The 22,772-nt window shown below is 42.4% G+C and overlaps 1 protein-coding gene across 3 annotated transcripts in view; it reads left to right on the top strand.

Moving 5' to 3' along the window:
- Positions 1-22,772, top strand: part of BCAT1 (branched chain amino acid transaminase 1) — a 99,096-nt gene that overhangs the window by 15,636 nt on the left and 60,688 nt on the right. For 2 of the 3 annotated variants that reach the window (XM_054036503.1, XM_054036512.1), the window contains exons 1-2: positions 10,870-10,950; positions 12,244-12,315. In XM_054036503.1, coding sequence (XP_053892478.1) covers positions 10,897-10,950; positions 12,244-12,315 — 126 coding nt within the window. In that variant the 5' untranslated portion in view covers positions 10,870-10,896. Of the gene's footprint in view, positions 1-10,869; positions 10,951-12,243; positions 12,316-22,772 lie in introns of those variants that run through there. The other variant, XM_054036507.1, reaches the window with a different exon arrangement.

A 22,772-nucleotide genomic window follows, 5' to 3' on the forward strand; every position in this document is an offset into this window, starting at 1 on the left:
CTTGGAGTCTTTAAACCTTGTTTTGAGGACTTCAGCAATTCAGCCAGAGGTTATGGGTCTATTCTAGGAAGGGGTGGGTGAGGTTCTGTGGCCTGCAACGTGCAAGAGATCAGAGTAGATGAACATCATGATGATCACTTTTGGCCTTAAAGTCTATGAGTCAGTTAGTTTAATTTTTTTCCGTCTTAATAGGGTTGCCAATTTTGGTTGGATGTATTCCTGGAGGTTTCATCACATAACATAATCTTTAATTCCTGTGGATTCCAGGGCAATCCTGGAGGGTTGGCAACCCTAAGTGTTAATGCCTCATTTGCAAGCCAGGGAAAGTCTAATCCCCCACGAAATTGTTTCCTGGTTCTAAAAGTTCAGTAATTCCTCAGACAATTATTTTATTTGTCTCCAGTATATATACATTTGAGGAGTATTCACATTGTCTTGTGCTAAATATGTGTGAACAAGCCACTTAGCTTGGTCAGAAACTTAAAGATCTGTGTGTGATTTCCACCGAGGAATGTCACAAATAAAAAACTGTCAAATTTTATTGCATTTTTAAGTCTGGTTTACAGTAGACAAGGTTAGCTGGTATAGCTGTGTGTACAAGCAAAAAAGTGCTTTTGCCAGTATAGCTTATACCCATTCAGTGAGCAAAATAAACTATCCCAGCAAAAGTACTTTTATGCTAGTATAACTACATCTGCACTAGGGTTTTTGCCAGTATAGGAATTTAATAAATATAAAACCATACCCCTAACCAACAGTACTATATGGACAAAAGTTTACAGTGTAGACCTGGCCTTGTAGAATACCTAGGCAAAGTAAAATGCTAGACCAAAAAACAATGAGGTTAAACATAAACACAAAGGGTGGTCTGATTTTCATTACATTAAGACCCCTTTTTGCGCTCTGGGAATATAAAGGTGCTTTTAAAGGGGGTATACATTATGTTTATGTCCCCTTCATGCTGCAGGAGTGAGAATCAGGCCAAATAGAACAAGGCCCTTATGTGTGTTTTATACACATTGAAAAATTATTTTTTGTTTTTAGCAATAACCATGACACACAGCCATGAATTGTCTGTTTAAGAAACCTGCTTATGCATTTATAAGTCAACTGAATACAACTGGCTGCTTTAATGTGTTTTCCTTTGTGTCATTCCAGCAAACAATGCCCTTGTTAAACAAACTAATTAATGCGAGAGCTGACAAGCCAACAAAAGAGACACTTTGAAGCAGTGTTCATAGGGGTTAGAGATGGAAGAAAATCATTAGGAAATCTAGTCTTTCTGTCTACCATTGCAAGATTGTTTCCTACAGTGACAAAGGAAGAAGCTGTTGAACTAAGCAAAAGGGTGAAGAGAGGAAATAGTATTGAATGTGATAACAAAAGTTTCATAGAGAAGAAAACAAAAGGAAGAACATTAGGGGAAATAGGCGTAGAAAACAAAAGGAAGAAGACAGAACATTAGGAGGTCACTTGGGAAGGAAACTTCTATAAGGTCATTGTATCTCTAGGCATTGGACTAATGATATAAAATAGGAAGTAGAATTGTTTGTCTGTTTTCATCTCTTCAAGGCAGTAGTAATCTGTGAGAAAAAAGCAGCAAAAATAAGTAAGGGGGGGAGATTCAAGCTGTTCTGCACCTGATGTCGTAAGGTACGCTGGTGCTAGGTGGTTTAGGACACTAACCGGTCAGAATGGTAACATTTTAGACCCACACTGCATAGATGTAAATCAGTGGCTGCACCTGGTGTGAGGTAGCAGCAGTGCCTAGTCTGAGATTGTATAGCTCTTTAGACAGGCTCCCCTTAGGGCTTACTACGGTGAATAAAAATACTTTACATTTCTAAAGAGTGTTTTTTCCCCTCCGGCTCTCTCAGTCACCCAGCCTGTCAGACACACATTCTTTTTGGGTTTCAGGTGTGCTTTATTCTTTACCTCTTGCTATACCTCTTTATATATATCCTCTCATTTACCTGCTGCTGTATGTATCAGGCGTCTTTGCTGTTCCTAGCTTCTTATTACAGTAGAAAGCCAAATTCAGAATGTTACTCAAGTGTTGTGACTAAAAAGTTTCATCTCCTGTATTTTTGTTCCCCCTTTTTTTTTATTTTTCCACCCCACGTAAATATCCCCTCCTCCAAGACTGTCTAACTTGACTGCTGGCTTTGATGACCCTACTTTGGCAACTTATTCATCTTGGCTGCAGTTGCCCATTGAAACTAGCTCAGTCTGCTTTTAAAGATAGAGCATAGATATAACAATACTGAACCTTCTTGACATTAACAGGTTTCAGAGTAGCAGCCGTGTTAGTCTGTATCCGCAAAAAGAAGAACAGGAGTACTTGTGGCACCTTAGAGACTAAAAAATTTATTAGAGCATAAGCTTTCGAAGAAGTGGGCTGTATGCTCTAATAAATTTGTTAGTCTCTAAGGTGCCACAAGTACTCCTGTTCTTCTTGACATTAACCCTTGTCTATATAAACATAAAATTTTGACAGACTAATTGATCTGTCCCATCTGTAGTAAGTTTTCTACTTCTTTGTCCAATGTATTAGGGCTTGTATAACCAAGAAAGTTGTACTGGTATAACTTGAATGGACTTTTACATCAATTTAGTAAAACCATTGAAGACCCCTGGATGGATACTTATTATGATTTAAGAGCAGAATATTTCGGTTTCTCTTAATTGACTTAAGGTAAACCAAAACAAGCCATTCTTAAACCAAAATAAGAGCAACTATGCAGCCTTTTGGATTATTTTAATTATATTGGTTTTTAATTCAACCATAACTTATACCAGTGGAACTTTCTGATGTAGACAAGCCGTTGAATGTGCCAAGCTTTGGAGCTTCTTGTTTCCTTGGGAGATTAATGAGAAAACTAATTACATCATTGTGAAGTTTTTCCTGATAGCCTAAATTTTCCTTTTCTTTATTGCATCCCACCAATCTTATTTTCCGCTCTGTATCCCCAACCAAAATTTGAAAACCTTCTCTGAGGGAAACATATCAGAGATCAGAAACGACCATAACTGTAATTCTGCTTGGCGGAAGAGAGGCTAAGCCCTGAAAGAGCCTAAAGCTGAATTGTCCTTTTTGAGGAGGTCCCTGCAGAATGAGGTTGAGGCACTTCCATGGGTCAGTTTGGGGACGTGCACTATTGCTGCCTGTGCTGTATATGTTCTGTGGATAAATAGAGGACTTCTGTATCTTAAGTCTATCAAGCTGGTACCTAACAGACTTCAGCAAACCCAAAACATTTCAAGGGCCGCCTGTGTGTGGCTGGATTAGTGGTTGGAACCACAATTTGAGTAGCAGCCAACCGATCATTCCTCTTGGTTCAATCTCACCTGAGGAAGAAGGCGTGAAGAGAAAATGTGGGTGAGATATACCCATTCTCTTACAGTAAAAGACGTCCAGTCTTACTCTCTTATAAGTGAGCTAGCTCAGCAGATATTTTCTTTTCATTACTTTTTGTACTGTGCAACCAATTGCTGAACATAGTATAGGTTAATTCAACAGAGTTAAACTGAAAGCATCTGTGTCTGGCTCTGTGATACCATGAATGAGTTTCCACAGTCTAGAGGCCCCTTGTAAAGGTCATGATGAGCTAATGTTTTTTTCAGTTGATGTTATAAATAGTATTCTATGACTCAACCCCAGAGCAACATGCAAAAATCTCTCACTCCATCTGACAGAATTTGTGGACCTTTTTTAAACACAACAAGCACCATTACAATTTTCAGTGCAACTTTTTCTGTAGCCTCTTTTTTTTTTTTTTTTTTTTTATGTTGTGTGGCTGCCAAGTGGTACTAGAATTCCCTGGAAAGCCACAAAAGAGAGTGATCTTTCTGCATTGTTATAGTTTGGTCTTTAATTATTGTTAGCTTTTTAAAAAACAGGGATGTTTTGTTTGACACTCTAGTCACACAGTATCAGAAGGGTAACTTTTTGTCTTAAGCTTTTTCTCCTGGTGCTTAGATAAAGGCAAAATTATAGGTGGCTCAGTAGAGCAAACATCATTTCCAGCACCTCAGGCCCATGGGTGCAACTCTGTTTACTTAATGATTGTACAGCATCTAGCACAATGGGGCCCTGACCTGATTGGCCTGTAGGCAGTACAGTATAAATGTTTAACAATAATAATGAAGTAATTGAGGCCCAGCTCCCCAAAAGAATTTAAGGATTTTGGCCTGAGCCACTAATTACCTGGAATCACACATAACAGAAGCTGGAATTCCTATCTTGATAAGGGAGATTAGAGCTTGAAATATTTGCCTCTGGCTAGTAAGTGTCTGACAAATATGGAAGAGGAGGGTAGGTCACTCTCCATGGGCAAGGCCTTAGTCAGTTTGCCAGGAAGGGTGCTCTCCTTGGAGCCTCATTGGAGGTGCCACTTTTCATATAGCTTCTGGCTATTAGGTGTCTGATATATCTGAAGAACCTCCTCTGGTCCTGAAAGGAGGAGGAACATTAATTTAGTCTCTCTGCTGGAGCCTGAGGGCTGCTTCAAGAGGGTTGAGTTTGAGCTACCTTACCCCATCTGCAACCTGGTGGCAGCTGTAGGTAGTAGAAGTGCTGTAAGATGTTTCCACTGCACCTTCTCCACTGTAGGTTAGGATTGCCACGTGTCCAGTTTTCGACAGAACACCCAGTTGAAAAGAACCCTGGCGGTTCCAGTCAGCACCGCTGACTGGGCTGTTAAAAGTCCGGTTAGTGCGGGGATGGCAGGCTCCTTACCCAGCTCCGTGTGGCTTCCGGGAAGTGGCTTCCATGTCCCTCTGGCTCCTAGGTGTAGGGGTGGCCATGGGGCTCTGCGCGCTGCCCCTGCCCTGAGTGCCGGCTCTCCAGCTCCCATTGGTCAGGAACTACGGCCAATTGGAGCTGCGGGGGCGACGCCTGTGGGCAAGGGGTAGTGCACAGAGCTGCCTGGCCGTGACTCTGTCAAGGAGCTGGAGGTACATGCTGGCTGCTTCCGGGAGCCGCCTGAAGGAAGTGTTACCCCCTTCTGTACCCCAACCCCTTGCCCCAGCCCTGAGCCCCCTACATCACCCAAACTCCCTTTCGAAGCCCGCACCTGAGCCCTCTCCTGTACTCCGAACCCCTCGTCCCCAGCCTGGACCTGCCTCCCACACCCTTAACCCCTCATATCTGGCCGCACCCCCAGCCCAGATCCTGTACCCCCTCCCACACTCCAACCCCATCCTAAGGCCCCATCCCCCAGCCCAGCGCTCCCTCCTGTATTGCAAACCCCTCATCCCCGGCCCCACCCAAGGGCCCGCACCCCAGCCGGAGCCCTCACCCCCTCCTGCACCCCAACTCCTTGCCCCGGCCTGGTGAAAATGAGTGGGTGAGTGAGGGTGGGGGAGAGTGGGCGATGGGGGGGTGGGGGCGGAGTGAGTGGGGGATGGGGCTATGGAGAAAGGGCAGGGCCTTGAGGAAGGGGCTGGGAAGGGGGTGGGGCAAGGGTGTTCTGTTTTGTACGATTAGAAAGTTGGCAACCCTACTAGCTGCTTCTTTGGGTCCTCTTTCCCAGTGAATAGCTCTGCATTGCTTGCCTCTTCTACTAATCCTAGCTTTCCCAAGCAGTAGCAGAGTGAAATTGACTTGCTTACTGCTGCCCATGTATTTTTAAATAGCTGAAGTGAAAACCAGCAAAACTCTGGTCAGTTTTCACTCTGTTTTCATGTACGCTCTGAGTAGCAGTAGAGACACCGTAACGGTCTGTGTTCAGACTCATGTAAGATCTCACTGCATCAGTTTACACTCAGTTAATGTTTGGAAGGCTATTTTCGCAGCCATAAAGACTAGACACTTAAGGACAGATTTTCAAGAGAGCTCTGCTCTTGTTTGGGCACCTGAAATCTTACCACTTGGTTTCATAAGTGCTCAGCACCTAGCAACTCCCAGGGATGCTGCTTAGGAAAGCTGTGAGTGGTGGCAGGGGTAGGCACTGCAACTATTCAATAGAGAGGCGGCCCCAGAAAGGAGGCTGGAGAATATGTAGATTAGTATGTGCCCACTCAAATGTTTCTGCTGCTGTTCCCAGGAATTGCTAGAAGTGCAGCTATTTTCAAAAGCTGGCCATTAATGTTTCTTAAATGAAAACTTGGCTTCTGCATAAGTTGCTTGCAATGCCTTCGTGTCTCCCTCCTTCCCCAAATTCTCCACTTCTGGTCCTCAGTGATGAGCAAGTGAGTGGAGTTTTCAAGCTGTCAGGCCAGTAGACAGATTACAGTGTGAGGTCTCTTGACTGAGGCCTTAAAGGGACACTGAACTTTAAAATCTCACTCTGTCTGGAAATGCTTCACATATTTTTGTTTCAAATAACATCTAGGATTACAGGAATTAACAGAGATTAGAAAAATATTTTTGTTGTGGACTTTCTTACGTTGATTTTTTTTAAGTTTGCACATTTAACAGCAGTTATGGTCACTATTTCCCCTTTTGTCTGTGTGCATCCTTCATACAGGATCAGGTGAGGGAATTTAAAATAGGAAAATGTGATGGTAAAACAAACAAAACTTGGAAGAGGGAGTGTGAAGGAGGTGTAATACCTGAAACTAATTTAAACTGGTGTTTTAATTTGACTAAATGTCAAGGTGATTGTGTCCTTGTTCCTATTTACTATGCATTTATATTTGTATAAAGTTAGGCATTTGCCTCAAAATCCTTAGTCAAAATTTCTTCCCTCTACTGTTGTGCTCTATGCCATTTGTCTGTCACTCTCCATTCCGTGTGCAGCTTTATTTCCATGGTTCTATTTGTGAATCATTTTGTCATTCTTTGGCATGAAAGGTTCTATATAAACACAAAATATTGTCAAGTCTATAACCTCCATTAGTGTTAAAGAGAGTAACATGCACAGCTCCCTCACACTGATAGGTGACTAATATAACCTTTAATAAAGTTTATATTTCCTTTATGCTGGAATTACAGTGGAAATCCTACAGAAGTGTTTGAGAAAGGCAATACTACTATTACCCACTTGAACTCATGCAGAATATTAGCCTTTTTCGTAACTTAATCCCATTAACTCATTTCTAATTTGTGATCCACTATAACCCCTAGATGTTTTCAGCAGTACTACTGCCTAGTCAGCTGTTCTCTATTTTGTATTTGTGCATTTGATTTTTCCTCCCTAACTGTAGTACTTTGCACTTGTCTTCATTGAATTCCTTCTTGTTGAATTCAGACCAATTCTCCAAGATCGTTTTGAATTCTAATCTTGAACTTCAAAGTGCTTGTAACCCCTCTCAGCTTGGGGTCCTCTGCAGATTTTTTAAGCATGCTCTACACTCCACTATCCGAGTCACTAATGCAAATATTGAATAGTACAGGACCAAGGAATGACCCTGTGGGACTCCACTAGATATGTCCTCCGTGTTTGACAGTGATCCATTGATGACAACTCTTTGAGTATGATCTTTCAACTATTTTTGTACCTACTTATGGTAATTTCCTCTAGACCACATTTCCCTAGTTTGCTTATGAGCATGTCATGTGGAACTGTAACAAAAGCCCTACTAAAATCAAGATATAGCGCATCTATTGCTCCCCCCATTCACTAAGCCAGTAATCCTGTTAAAGAAGGAAATAGGTTGGTTTGGCATGATTTGTTCTTGACAAATCCATGTTGGCTATTCCTTATAACCCTGTCATCAACTAGGCACTTACAAATTGATTGTTTAATAATTTGTTCCAGTATCTTTCCAAGAATTTGAAGTTAGGTTGACTAGTCTATAATTCCTTGGGCTCTCTTCATTCACTTTCTTAGAGACCAGTTCTATGTTTGCCCTGTCCTCCAGGAGTTCGTGAAAATAATCACGAATGGTTCCAAAATTGCTACAGCTAATTCTTTAAGTACCTTAGGATGGATTTCATTAGGCCCTGCTGACTTGAATACGTCTAATTTACCTAAATATTCTTTAATCTGTTCTTTCGCTATTTTGGCTTGCATTCCTTCCTGCTCGTTGTTAATATTAATTGTTAAGTATCTGGTCACAATTAACCTTTTTAGTGAAGACTGAAGCAAAATAGGCATTAAACACCTCAGCCTTCTTGATATCAGTTAGCTCTCCTTCCCCACTAAGTAAATCTTCCCTTTCCTTCTTTCTGATTTTTGCCCCTATGTGCTTTCTATTGTACTCCTGCTTAGGAATTTGTCCATATTTTCTTTTTTTTTTTTTTTTTTTGTAAATTTCCTTTTTGATTTTCAGGTCAATGAAGAGCTCCTGGTAGAGACATATACTCTTACTATCTTTTCTTCATATTAGAATAGTTTGCTGTTTGCCTCTAATATTGTCCCTTTGAGAAGTTGCCAGCACTCCTAAACTACTTTTTCCCCTTATATCTTATTCTCAGGAAAAGTCTGCTTTCTTGAAGTCCATTGTCCTTATCTTGCTGTTCTCACTCTTTTTCCTTTCCTTAGAATAAGAATATCTATCATTTCATGACAGGTTTCACAGTGGTAACCTTGTTAGTCTGTATCAGCAAAAACAAGGAGGACTCCTGGCTGTTGTGTGTTTTTTGTTTGTTTGTTTGTTTGTTTTGTTTCATGATCACTTTCACCCAAGTTGCCTTCAGCTTTCAGACTCACAACCAATTCCTCCCTATTAGTCATGATTAAGTCTCACATGTCTGTGTGCTTGGTTACTTCCTCCATCTTCTGAAACAGAAAGTTGTCCCTAATATATTCCAAGAACTTGTTGGACGTTTTGTGTTTTGCTGTGTCTGGGTAGTTAAAGTTCCCCATTGTTACCAGGTCTTGTGTTTTGGATATTTCTGTTGTTTGTTGTAGAAATGCTTCCTCCACCATCTCCTCCTGATTTGGTGGTCTGATCTGCTCAGGGGTAGATGTCATACTTGGCATTATCGGTAGTGCCCATGTGGAGGAGCAGCACGAGGTAGTGGTCAGAGGGATGGATGAGCCTCAGCAACCTTTCTGTGATCTCTTGGATGCAGACTGCAGGCAGGCAGTACACCTCCCAGGATTTCAGGTCAGCAGATGGATGCCTCTGTCCCCCCTCAGAAGGGAGGCCCCGACCACCAGAACCCTATGGCTCCTCCTCTTGGGTGCAGTGGCCATGAGCCTCCCAGATGTGGGGGCAGGTGGCTCCTCCTCAGTCATTGGGGTCTGCTTCTCTCCTCTTTTTGCCAGTACAGCATAGTGGTTCTTGACTGCAATGAACAGGGGATCTGGAGTGGGGTGGGGGGGTGAAGCACTGTCTGGCTGCCTGGCCACCTTGTGCAGCAATCTCCTTCTTGCACAGCAGCCGGTTCTCCTTTCTTCTCTGGTGCTTCTGTAGTTGGCCTTGATGACTCCATGTACATCTTGTCGATGAAGTCCTCGTGGTCCCAGATGCTATGCAGATGAGCCATGTCCTCCTGCAGCTCTCTTACCTGCTTCCTCAAGGACACCAGCAACAGACTTCTCACATGAGGTGGTACTCCCTGCCTCATTTTCTTCAGGGACATGCAGGCTGCGTTCCCAGGAAGTCAAGACTTGGACCTTGGTAGAAGCCCCCAGGTCAGATTGCCTGTCTGGCCAGGGCCAGCGCAGGTGCAGGCAGAGGAAGAGCTAGTAGTGGTGTTGGTGATGTGCCATTTTTCTCCCATTGTGGGTTCTTCCTTGTAAAGTATCTGCATTCCTCCTCTAACTGGTCTTAAATGAGTGTGTGACCCATAATTCCATGGCAGAGCTGTGGTGTGACAGAGGGGAAGGAAGCAGAGGAGAGAGTTGAGGTTAAGGATGAGGACAAGCAAGAGGATGAGCATAAGGGGCAAGGGATTGTATGTGGTTACTGGGACAGATGGAGATGCAAGCTTCCTGAACCCTGTGGGGATGGTTTTGTTGGGACTGTCATCCACTAAGGGTTACTTGGAGACCACCACATCCCAATTCATTTGTAATCTATTCTAACCCATAAACAAACCACAGGGCTGCAAAAGTGAAAGAACATTGTATTAGTCTCTCAACTACTAAACTCTCCTACAACTTCTGTGCTTCAGTGACACACACTGCGTTGTTCTTCAAGTTCAGTACTCTTTGGCTGAAGAATCTTGCATATTAAGCCACATTGAAATGATTAACCTAGTCCTTCACCTGGTTCCCTCTCCTGTGTCTGTATAAATTATAATGGCTAGACCATAATTTATCCTGCTGTTGATGGCAGTGGCAAAACTCCCATAGCTACAAGGGAGCAGGATTGGGCCCTACACGTTCAGCTCAGAGCAAATTTGGTTCTGAGTTACGCACTGCCCAGAACCAGACTTATGACGGAAATGAATGTCCCATCACAACTGTGGCTCTTGTGTCACAAAGCATGGTCTACAGGTTATAAACAGCTCTGCCAAGTCTCACAAATCTGGGGCAGAGCCTCTCTCACAAGTGGGGATTAATTTTAAGGCTCTTTCAATCTGATGATGAAGGATTTTGCTTGCACCTAGTTTCTACAAGGGGCTTAAATTTTCCTATGTCATTCCCTCCCTCCTTAATGTCTTATTTATGCAAATTGCCATAACTCCAGACAGAATGGTACTTGTCTCTTGGTTTAATGAATGGGATGAATAGCTACAGGTATATCACTGTCATCTTCTGAACAGAGAGTTATATGGGAGTATGTGGATATTTTAATGAGAGAATATTGTGGGGCTAGTTTATATTTTACCAACATATACTAGTAACCCCTGGCCCCCCAGGCACTGAGCTGGCCTCTCAGACAACACAGTGCTACAGTTTAAATCTTACGTCATGTAGTTACTTGCAGAGCATTGGTATGATTAGGGGCTTGGTTTTCAGCGGTGGTGGTAGCTGTACTGCTGCTTGTGATCCTCAGCTGGGTAGTAGAGAGTGCTTCAGTAAGCAAGAGGTGCACTGTGCATGCTCACCCGGCAGCATGGCAAGCTCATTGACAGCTGAGCAGGGAGCAGCCGATGCCTTCTCTTGCCAGGTATTTCCCACTTTGCATGGCTTTCTGAATTTATTTTTGGGGGCAAGAGAGAAACAGGGAGAAAGCATCTGATCCAAGGGAGAGAACTTAACTTCCCCTCCTCCTGGCCCTTAAACATTCCAGCATTGCTATTCCCCTCCCCCAGATGATCCTAGCACAAAATCCCTTTTTCACCTAATTGTTCTATAATTTAACCTCCTCCTCCCCATACCACATTCATTCTAGCACTGAAGCCTCTTAATGCCCGTTCCCTCCCGTCCATCCTCCTGTGCATTCTACTGATTATTCCCTCATCCATCCTCCTGTATATTCAGCACCATAGCCTTCCGAGTGCCCATCCCCCAAATATTCCATCCCTGTGATCCCTGCCCGCAAATCCTTCCTGCATCCCTTAATCCTTCCAGCACTGTCTTGGAAAGTCCTGATTAGCTCCAATGATCAAAGCCAGAAAGACATGTCAGATTCCCCGCTCCTCTTTACCCAGGTGCCGCTGTGTGTAATGTGCGTTTCATGTCTGCGACCAGAATGCTGTAGAACTGGTAGGGAGAGGATGCTAAGAAAGCAACATGGAAGCTGCTTTGAGGACATGGGATGCTTCTGCTAGATGATTTGCTTTCGTGGGTCATGCACCTGTCGGCTTATTCTTCTGATTTGCACTATCCCTCCCCTTTCCTTCAATTGCTAGCTAATATAATCCCACTTGTTTGTGGAGCACTTAAAAGACACAAAATGGCTATAAGAGAAATACGGTATAGATTCATGACTAATTTTGTTTTTGTGGATGTTCATTCATTACCGCTTATCTCATTCAATTAAGGAAGTATGGTTTGGAGTAAATGTTTCCTCCCTCTCTCCCGTCCCTTCCCCTGCCAAGTCATTTTCACTGAATAAAGGCACGGGGAAACTACAAGGCTGAGGTGTCTGCCTCTAAAGGGGATTCAGTGACCTGATATAATTGTGTAAAATCCCAGAGTATTTATTCAGCTTTAAGTGAAACAATTGCACTTTTGTTCTCAGATTGTGACCCTGAGACATATAAGGCTAATGTGGGATTTAACCAGTCTTGCTAAAGCCCAGAAATGCAGTTATATTAAATCACTCAATTGAAAGAAAAATAAAAAACAAAAAACAAAACAGGAGGATGGTGGAAAATACAGTGCCTAATATTCTTATTCTGATCAAGTGATGATGAAGCCTGATTTGATTTTGTCATGCAAAGTATTAATTGACTAGGTATTTGCCTCTTTGCAACATGCATTTAATTTGGTATCTCCTGCTTTTTATTTCTTGCAGGGCTGTCAGAATGAGTGCCCAGCTGGAGGATGTACAGGGGGAGCCACAAAGCAAGCGAGTGAATCTTTCAAGGTGAGTTGTTTGCAAAATGATAGGTGCCTGAAACATTTCAGACGCAGTGAGAGACGGTGATCTGGAGATGTTTATGATCATTGTGCACGACGCTGGGTTTATGGACATGTTTGATCATCATAATGCTGGACATAAGTGTTTCATGCTGACAGCATTTGAAGATAATGCATTAACCCCTGTAGAAATTAGAGCATTCCAAAAAAACCACCCACATTTGTTCCTTATTGCAGTGAGGAAAGCATAAGCAACTGCTATCTTCTGTGATCAGCTGCTTGGGATACAAGAAAGGAAGAAGTTGGATGCCTCTTAAATATCATGTTTACAAATCTGAGGATTTGGCCAAGTGGATTTTGCTGGGCCATTAATGTTGATTTTTCAATAAGTCTTGGAGCACTGGGGAAGTTTCAGAAGACTGGGGGGGAAAGCTAATGTCATGCCAATTTTCCAATAGGGTAAATGGGGATGACCCAGGTAATTTTAGGTCTGTCAGCCTGACCTTGATCTCATGCAAGATAATGGAGTGGCTGATACAGCACTCAATTAATAAAGAACTAAAAGAGGGTAATGTAATGAATACAAATCAACATGGGTGTATAGAAAAATAGATCTTAACTTGATGGTTTTTTTTTATGAGATTATAAATTTGATTGATAAAGGTAACAGTGTAGACATAATATACTTAGACTTCTGTAAGGCGTTTGACTTGGTATCACAACATTTTGATAACAAAATTAGAACAGTATAAATAACATGTCACACATTAATAGGATTAAAAACTGGGTAACTAATAGGTTTTAAAATGTAACTGTAACCGGGAATTTTCATTGAGTGGATCAGTGTCCAGTGGGATCCCACAGGGTTCTTGGCTGTACACTATTTAACATCTTTATCAGTAACCTGGAAAAAAAACATAAAACCATCACTAATAAAGTTTGCAGATGACCCAAAAATTGGGGAAGTGGTAAATAATGAAGAGGACAGGTCACTGATTCAGAGTGATCTAGATCGCTCAGTAAACTGGATGCAAGCAAGCAATATGAGTTTTAATACTGCTAAATGTATACATCTGGGAACAAAGAATGTAGGCCATATTTACAGGATGGGGAACTTTATCCTGGGAAGTAGTGACTCTGAAAAGGTTTTGGAGGTCATAGTGGATAATCAGATGAACATGAATTCCCAGTGTGACACTGTGGCCAAAAGAGCTAATGCGATTCAGGGATGCATAAACAGGAGAATCTCAAGCAGGAGTAACGAGGTTATTTTTCCTTTATTTTTGACACTGATGCAACCACTGCTGGAATACTGTGTCCAGTTCTGATGCTCACAATTCAAGAAGGATGTTGATAAACTGGAGAGGGTTCATAAAAGAGCTACGAGAATGATTAAAGGATTAGAAAATATGCTTTATAGTGATTGAGCTCTTTGAGTCTATTTAGCTTAACAAAGAGAAGTGTAAAGGGTGACTTGATTACAGTTTGTAGGTGTCTATATGAGGAATAAATATTTGATAAAGGGCTCTTCAGTCTAGCACAGTGGTTTTCAAACTTTTTTTTTTCTGGCGACCCAGTTGAAGAAAATTGTTGTTGCCTGCAACCCAACGGAGCGGGGGATGAAGGGTTTGGGATGTGGGAGGGGCTCAGAGTTGGGACAGAGGGTTGAGGTGTGGGGGTGAGGGCTGCAGCCGGGAATGAGGGGTTCAGGGTGTGGGGGGGGGCTCTGGACTGGGGCAGGGGGTTGGGATATGGGAGTGGGTCAAGGCTCTGAGCTAGGGGTGCAGGCTCTGGACTGGGGCCAGAGATGAGGGGTTTGGGGTGCAGGAAGGGGCCCTGGGTTTGGGGGGGGGGCTCAGGGATGGGGCAGGAAATTGGGGCGCGGGCTTACCTTGGACAGCTCCCGGTCAATGGCGAACCAGTCAATGGGAGTGCAGAGCCAGTGCTTGGGGCGGGGGTAGTGCGTGGAGTCCCGTGGCCCCCCTGCCTAGGAGCCGGACCTGCTGCTGGACGCTTCCGGGGTGCAGCGTGGTGCTGGAACAGGTAGCGACTTCTAATGGCCCAGTCGGCGGTGCTGACCAGAACCACTGTAACCCAGTGCCTTACATTCCACGACCCAGCACTCGGTCACGACCCACGAAAACCACTCATCTAGCAGAGAATGGTATAACCCATTTGAATGGCTGGAAGTTGAAGCTAGACAAATTCAGACTGGATATTAGGTGTAAATTTATAACAGTGAGTGTAATTAACCATTACCAAGGATCATGGTAGTCTTCACTGACAATTTTTAACTCGAGAGGATGCTTTTCTAAAGGATATGCTCTAGGAATTATTTTGGGGAGGTTCTGTGGCCTGTATTATACAGGACGTCAGATTAGATGATCACAATGGTCCTTTCTGGCCTTGGAATCTATGAAATCAAGCTGATTATTTGAACCAATTTCCAGTTGCCTGCTTACAGCTGAGGTCCAGCATAAGCATGGAAGATGGACAATTCTCTGCTACACTCCAACTAGTGAAGCTTCTGATGAAGGCAAGACAGTTCTATAATTAATTCTGCTTTCTTCTTTCACCAATCTCGAATTATGACATCGTCACTCTCCTTAGTGACTTTAAAGTTCTAGTGGCACATGGAAATTGTTACTGTACCAGTTACTCCAGATACCTTAAACATCAACGGTGAATGTCTTTTACAGTTGTGTGTTTCTAATGAGTTTGTCATTATGAACACCTGGTTTCTTAGGAAAGGAATTCACCAGTTTACTTGGTCAAGTAACAAAGTCCGAACAAAGAAAATGATTGATTAGAATGTAATCTGCTTTTGTTGAAGATCATCCATCAGCAACTGTAGAATTTATTGGTCTGCCAAGCTTAGTAACACCAATCACAAAATATTCTCTGCACATTTCCATCTTAGACTAAAAAGTGCAAGCAAAGTGATGAGCGGATCACCAAAATTTGAATTACCCAACTTCGAAACTGATGGTTTTCAAAACTACTAAACAGTTGAAATCTTGAATAGGTTTGAGACCCTGCCAGAGTATACTGATGCTGAAACCACCTGGATGGACTGGATCTCCTTTAATACTTTAGCTATCACGGAACAGTTGCGTATGGCTCATTTGATAGGTTATATGGTCATGTATTGTAAGCTAGATGGCATTCGTAACAAAGCAATACATAGTGACTGCAAAGCTTTTATGGAAGCCAGAGCCATCGCACTTGAGAAAGCGTCTGCCAGGAATGATTTTGCCTCCTTTTATAAACACTTTTGTGACCTCACGGACAAGAGAGACTGTACCAAGTGAATGACCTACTCCCATTTCAGGTCAGCTAATTGATACAGAAGCAGAGTAAATGGCATGCTGGAGTGAACGTTTCAGCCAGCTGTGAAATGCACCCCCAATTTCTTTGGTCCCTGACATTAAGGCCACTGCTGAGTTGACTCATTCCTCACAAAATCATGCTGGCAAATTCACTGTTGATGACATCCACAGAGATGTAAAGAAAGCTAAGGGAAAAAAGGCACCTGGAATCTGTGGAATTCTTGCAAAACTCTTAAAAAGTGCTGGACCGGCTATTTTTTGTGTGAATGCGATGCTGTTCAGCATCATCTGGAGAGTCGGTCCTGTCCCACTGGCAAAAAAGAATTTTTATTACTTTGGAAATGTAAAGGCAGCAAACGAGACTCTCTTGTAACTATTGTGGCATTACTCGTCTGTTCATACCAGGGAAAGTTTTTTGCTTCTGCTTTGTTGGCCCAAGCCACTGATATCTTAAGAAGCAAGAGAAGACCACAAGAAGCTGGCTTCAATTCCAGCTATTCCGCCGTGGAGCAAATCGTCACAGTCAATAGCTTAGCAAGAAGGCAAGAGAATTCAAGCAGGCCCTTCAAATTGTATTCATGGATATCAACGCTGCCTTTGACTCTGTTAACAGGGAATCTCTTTGGCTGAAACTCAGAGCCATTCCTGACAAGCTCTGAAGAATTTTCTGTCTCTTATATAAGATGACTCCTCCAGCTGCTTTCTTGTAAATGGGAAAGGATTGCCTTCTTCCAAATTAGGTTGGGCATTCAACAAGGATGCGTTGCTGCCCCAGAACGCTTCCATGCTGTCATAGACTCTGTGCTTGAATTGACACTAAAAAAATGCATTTTAGGTATACTGCATGATGATGATAACCTCATTGACATTGATTTTGCTGATAACACTGCTCTACAGCCAAAATGCTTCTGAAATAAATGTAGTCAAACTTTACTAATTCTGGGTCACTGAGAAAGAAAATGATGCTTAAAATTGTTGATTGGCTCTAATTTTCAAGATATGCTATTGGGTCAGTATATACGACCCTTGACTTGGGAATGGCGGAAGATAAGTGAGTTATAAAGGGAAGGGATCTCAATTTAAACCAGAAATGACTAAAATACATCTTTGACTGGATCTATGAATAAATCTATGACTGGGTTTGGACAGTACTTGCTTTTTAGGCAAAACAATGAATGATGCAATCTGAAGCTGGTATTGCATCATACATGATATGAATTGCATCATGTTATTCCTAGAAGTCATGGATGATGCAATCATAACGAAGCTTACATCACTCTGCTGAACAAATTGCCCTCTATCAGCTCTAGAAATCATACAGTGTCTTGCTCTCTTATTTGTCAGTGTTTGATTTTTGCAAAGGGACACATATTTCTGTTTATCCAAAGTGAGCAGAGATGCCTCGTACTTGTGTGAACAGTGCAGATAACTTCTGCTATGTTTGTGGTGAAGTGACTTTTGCATCACAAAAGCGCAGTATAACCACTATGGTTAAGAAAGCCTATCACCTTTATTTTGGCTGCAAAATTGGAGATCAGGACAAGAGGTGGGCCCCACACATATGCTGCAACACTTGTGCAACAAATCTTCGCCAGTACCCCACGGTGAGATGAAGATGAGGATATATAATGCTTTGGTGGTCAGTATTCTGACCTATGGGACTGAAACATGGCTCCTTACTGTCAAGTGTGAAAAGAAGTTGGACACTATTCAGATGAAGCATCTCTGAATGATTGAAACATCAAATTCAAGTCAAGTGAAGTGACTTGCTTCCTAACTAGACAGGTCCCACTCTCTCAGTCACCCAACTCTCACTAAGGCGGTATGGTCAACTTCTCCGAATGCCTACCAACTTCCCTGCAAGAATCATCTTCAACTTTGACCCAGTGAAAGCAGGAAGAAAAAGGACCCCCCCCTCCCCAAAGATCTAAAACATGATGGCTGGACGGTGTCAGCAGACACCTATCCTTCATAGGCATCCTACTACATAACGTGCCCAATTTGGCTCAGGGCAGAACATCATGGAGGTGCATAATGCATTTGGTGGCTTATGTACTGTCCAAAGGACTGCCTGAGAACTAACCTAATCTTACCGCATCCGGTGCCTGCTAAAAAGTTGCTGGATATTAGTCTTTAAATTTAAATAAAAACGGCATTTATCCGTGTACCTTAACACTTACAACATACCGCCATTCCCATATGTAAAACAATATCATCCAGTATTGATTCAGAGATGGAAAATTCCTCCCAACAAAGACTGTATCATATACATTTATTATTCCTATTTATTAAGCTTTTGCAATGTTCACAAGTAAGTCCTTTCCAGCCCGCTTCAAAGTTCTGGAGTCAAGGGTCTGAGCAGCCACTTCAAAGCCTAGCACCTCAGCTCGGGCATACTGTCAGAGCTTAACAACCAGACAATACTTATTAATGCTGATGAGCTGCCAGAAGCTGCTACGAAGCAGTGCCCCGCTTTTTCTTGTATGTTTAGAACTTAAAGCAATTTAAGATTTTGTTCTTCTCTTTTCCTCCTCTCGCCCTTTACCCCCTCTACAAAATGCATTGGTGATTTTAAGCAGTGTATGTGCACAGATGTCAACTTCACAGAGGACTTCAATGGCTCAGGTTTGATACAGGAGTGGGTGGGTGAGATTCTGTGGCCTGTGTTGTGCAGGAGGTCAGACTAGATGATTATAATGGTCCCTTCTGACCTTAAAGTCTATGATTCTATGATTTCTGCAGGAAAATTGGAGCTCAGCAAGAGCGCCCCAGAAACTCCTCCTCTTCCGCTTAATCTTCTATGCTATTTTTTGCCTTTGCTTCTTCCTTCTTTCCTCCTCCTTCCTACTTATCCTCTTTGTTTTGTCTGTACAAGTTTTGCCTTTCTTCCTTTTTTCACATCTGTGTATTTTTTTTTTCTCTCTCTCTTCATACTTTATACTCATGTCCTTTAAAAAGCCCCATCAGATTTGTGCAATTGTTTTTAAAAAAGCCCAGTTGAACTGTCATGTGCTTTTTCAGCATTTCCTTGTGTGTTACTGTTGACTACTGTGGTATTTGGGACGAAATTGTAGTGATAACCCTGGTAATCAGCCTGCCCTTCCTGATTCTTTGCTTGCTGTGCCAGCCCAGTGCACACTTCTGTTTTAGGCTTAAGTAATTATTTCCCTTTTAGCTGCCCAGGCTTAAATCAGAAATGAAAAATAAATGCTACCAAAGGTTATAATCAGTCTTGATAAGGCCTATTCTTATCCTGGCCTTCATTTGACATTCACAAGGGTTTTGCCACTGACTTCATTGGTAGCAAGATTTGGCCGCATGGCAACAAGCCACCACTTTTCTTGTAGTTCTTGCCTCCCTCTGCACATAAAGAGGGATGCCGGGAAGCCAGATCCTAATATCTGCCATTTCATAGTGGGCACCACAGTTCTGCCTGTGTGGGTAATGGTTTAGGATGACTCTTCCACTAGAAGTTCTGCTTTGGAGAATGTCAGTTTTTAAAAATATTTATATTGTATGTAACTAGTTGTCAAGCTTCAGGGGCCCAGTATGTATGGAAGTCTAGAGCTGTTCTGTTGACTCCCCTTGGCAGACAGACTAGGTAAGTTTCATTAGGTCCACTGTTATCCTCTGATCCCTTTATACTTTATAGGGCTATAAAGAGGCCTTAAAGCCAGTGGCTCTCCCCTGTGTAAAAAAACAAAACCCGAACAAACACCAAAATAATCCTGCTGTAAGGGCTGGCAGAACTGCCCTATGTGCTTTCTCCTCCCCCACTTGGAACCTCCAGCATATGCCAAAGGGAGGAAAGACAGGACCAGCGTGCCAATGTGCTCTGACTGTTTTTGGGCCATGGGCAGACTGAGCATAGATTAGAGCAGCCCTGTGGCTGTGCTAAATTAGACTGTCAGTCTTGCAGATCCCCAGCAGGCTGAGAATACTGGGAGGCACTTTCCTTTTCCCCCTCCTTCTGCTCCCCTCCATTACCGCATCTTAGCCAGAATGGAGAATAATGACTGAGAGTCAATCTGAGGCAAGAGAGTGCTAGCAGGAGGGACAGAGGGTCCTGAATGGAGAAACCCTAAAAAGCAGCCAGCTCAGGATAAGGTCTAATTCGTAAGTCCATTTCTGCCTTACGGCTCTGTTACTTGAGGTAAGATTAAGTGCAGACCCCTGACAGGGATGCGTTTTTAGAAAATATTCTATTGTCTATGTGTTTGAGAGGGCCGCCTGGGGATCCTGCTGGTCACACTGTATGAAATAATAATTTATACTTGCTTTGAACTTTACAACCAAATTAAAAACACTGTATAAATTGGGGAGGGGCAGGGAGCTAGTGGGGAAAAATAAAACCCCAAACCAATCCAGTGCACTTCACAACCATTTCAGTGGAAGCAAATTGCAAAGCTGTGACTTCAGAAACAACCGATAATGATATTGCTAAGGGAATCAAACTCAATAGGAGGTTGATTACGCTGGAGAAAGTTGCTATTTATGCACCAATAACCTGGTGGTCCAAGATCTTACAATTGGAAGTACAGAAAAGAGGGCATAGTTCAATGGTGTTTAGTAAAATGTATTGTGTAAATTGTGTAATGCCCATTCTTGAATGCCAGATTCCTTCTCCTGAGACAGCATTTCTTCTTAGATCCTAGCTTGTAGTCTTTAGACAGGTTAAACTCCTATGAACATCAGTGGGACTTTTATCTAACAAAAGACTGCAGGCTCATCTCATTGCAGACTGGCGGGAAGTGTTTCTTATGGGTCTTTGGGTGTGCTAAGGACCGAACTCCGCCACTAGCTTTTCATTGCTCTCCACTCTCATTGACTACTCTGAAGTCAGTAGACTAGATTCCGCATTTCCAGCGCATGAATTATCACTAAAATACCTTTTAAATTTCTCCAGCAGTCAGAAAGCTAACCCTTATTGTATTCAAAGTCTAGGCTTCCTGAAGACTCAATCTCACATTTACAACTGACACCGCACCATTAATTAAGTTAGGGATGAGGCACATCAATGGGAGCAATGCTTACACTACTGCTACCTGTATTGTATCAGTTTTATGTACAATGGATTTCAGTCTCTAGGGCTGTCAACCCAGAACCTTTCACCAGCATTAATATCACTTTTTCAACTAATCTTTTTCTGTACTTTTCGAAGGACTGTCAGTGGTTAACAAGGTGTGTTTAGCTCTTTTGATGTCTTCTACATCTAGTTTGTATTCAAAAGAGTGCAGTACATGAAAACACAGGAAACTGATCAATGAAATTGTGCTCATACTATGCATTGCAGAAAATATTTCTGAGGTTGACGTACGTACAGGAAATGAGCTTACACAAGTGCAAAATCTTCACAGCAGAACAGATATAGTCTCCAACTCTGCCAGGTAGTGATAACATGCAGTGGCTGTGATTATGATTAAGGCATTGGTTCCAGATTAGATTGAAGTTACTTTTTAAAATCACATTAGGGTGGTTGGTCACATTCATGATTATGCCAAGGGTAGATTAATGTTGCTTGGGTGTCAACTATTCATTTCTGTACTTTATCATATTTGAATTTCATATTTAAATATAACCCTAGCTCTGAATGTTCTGGGTTTGTAATGTTTGCTCCTGGGATAATTATAATATCTGCATAACTTTTTTTACCCTTAAATTACTGCTACTTACTCTGAACCTTAACATAGTTTTGTGTCATGGAATTCCCCCGCCCCCCCCCCCCCTTTTTTTTTTTTTTAAATATAAAGGGAAAAGTTCATACATGAACACTAAACAAGAAATTCAAGGCTTCCTCAGTTTACAGAATCTTGCCCTTAATTTTCAATTGACTTACCGGTTTAGAGGAAACTATGGTTACAATTGATTTAGGGTTTAAAGAGCACTTAATGGTGTTGGTGATACAGGCACTAGGTGAAAGGGGGGGGGGGGGGAGAGTGCAGATTCTGAGCTTTAAAGGCTCCCTCCCCTTGAACCTGTATAGTTGAGTAATATAATATTCTCTGTATACACTCGTACTCACTCTCCAAAAAGAGTTGTTAAAGAGAAACAACTCTGTCACAGTAGCGCCAAACAGTAATTTGTTCCACACTCAGATTAAGTGTAAAGCAACTAAAAATACACTACAAAGGAAGTGCACGTGCTTATGGTCCATGTTGAGAGGTTGCCAGTAAAATTTCCTGCACATTTTGGTTTTTGTTCTTGCAGGTCTTATTAGACAGCTGTCCCTATTCCTTCTGCTAGGAGTCTTAGCTCTATGTTTTAATGTGCTCAGCCTATGGATCCCCAAATCAAGTAACTCTTGATAGTCATATTTTTGTGAGCGGCTTGTGCTTTTCATCTCTCCGCATCATTGGGGAGGCGGTCTATATTTCTCCATTTTCTGGCAGCTAATGTAGCAGAGATTAAAAGCTTCATGTATTGTGGTTTGAGGTGAAGAGCTGTGCAGGTGTGCGGTTTAACTGGCTGTTAGTTCCTAAATGTGTGTGAGCATAAATAAGCAGCCCAGAGAATGCATGATGGGATTTGGCTCATGAGGAAACAAATGTAAGTAAGTTGCAAGGCAAATTGGATGTTGTTACTCTGTGCAGCAGGATTTTCTACAGGAAGAATACATCCAGAAAGCATTAAATAGTTACCATTTTCCAGTGGAAGCTAGGAATCCCCATTTGCAAAATAGTCTCCAAATGTAGGGCCTGATGCATCACTGCATTATTCCATTTTTTACACCAGTGTAATTCTAAGGTGGGTGCATGGGTGGGTCCAATTCTCACTGAAGTCAGTAGCAACTGTGTGTGTCTGTCTGAAGCGAGGATCTGACCCATCCAGTGTTTGATTTGAGATACTGAACATTTTCTAAAAATGTTCACTTTGTCTTTAAATAATCATTTTTCTGTTTGCAACTCTTTCCTTGTAAAGTCAATCAGCTGTAGAGGTGATAATTTTTTTTCTTTACCAAAAAAAAGGGGTTGAGTGGGAAATTTCCTCACAAATTCACTTTTTCACCTTTATGTAGCCCCTGGCTAACGAGGCTGGCAGCTGTTCCCTGTTTGCCAGTTAGGCCTGGGCTTACTCAGCCAGCTCCAGTTCCCCTTTCCTGATTGGAGCTGGCATGACAGAGGTCTGGCTCAGGGTT

This window comes from Malaclemys terrapin, chromosome 1, assembly GCF_027887155.1.
Source record: "Malaclemys terrapin pileata isolate rMalTer1 chromosome 1, rMalTer1.hap1, whole genome shotgun sequence".
Lineage (NCBI taxonomy): Eukaryota > Metazoa > Chordata > Testudines > Emydidae > Malaclemys > Malaclemys terrapin.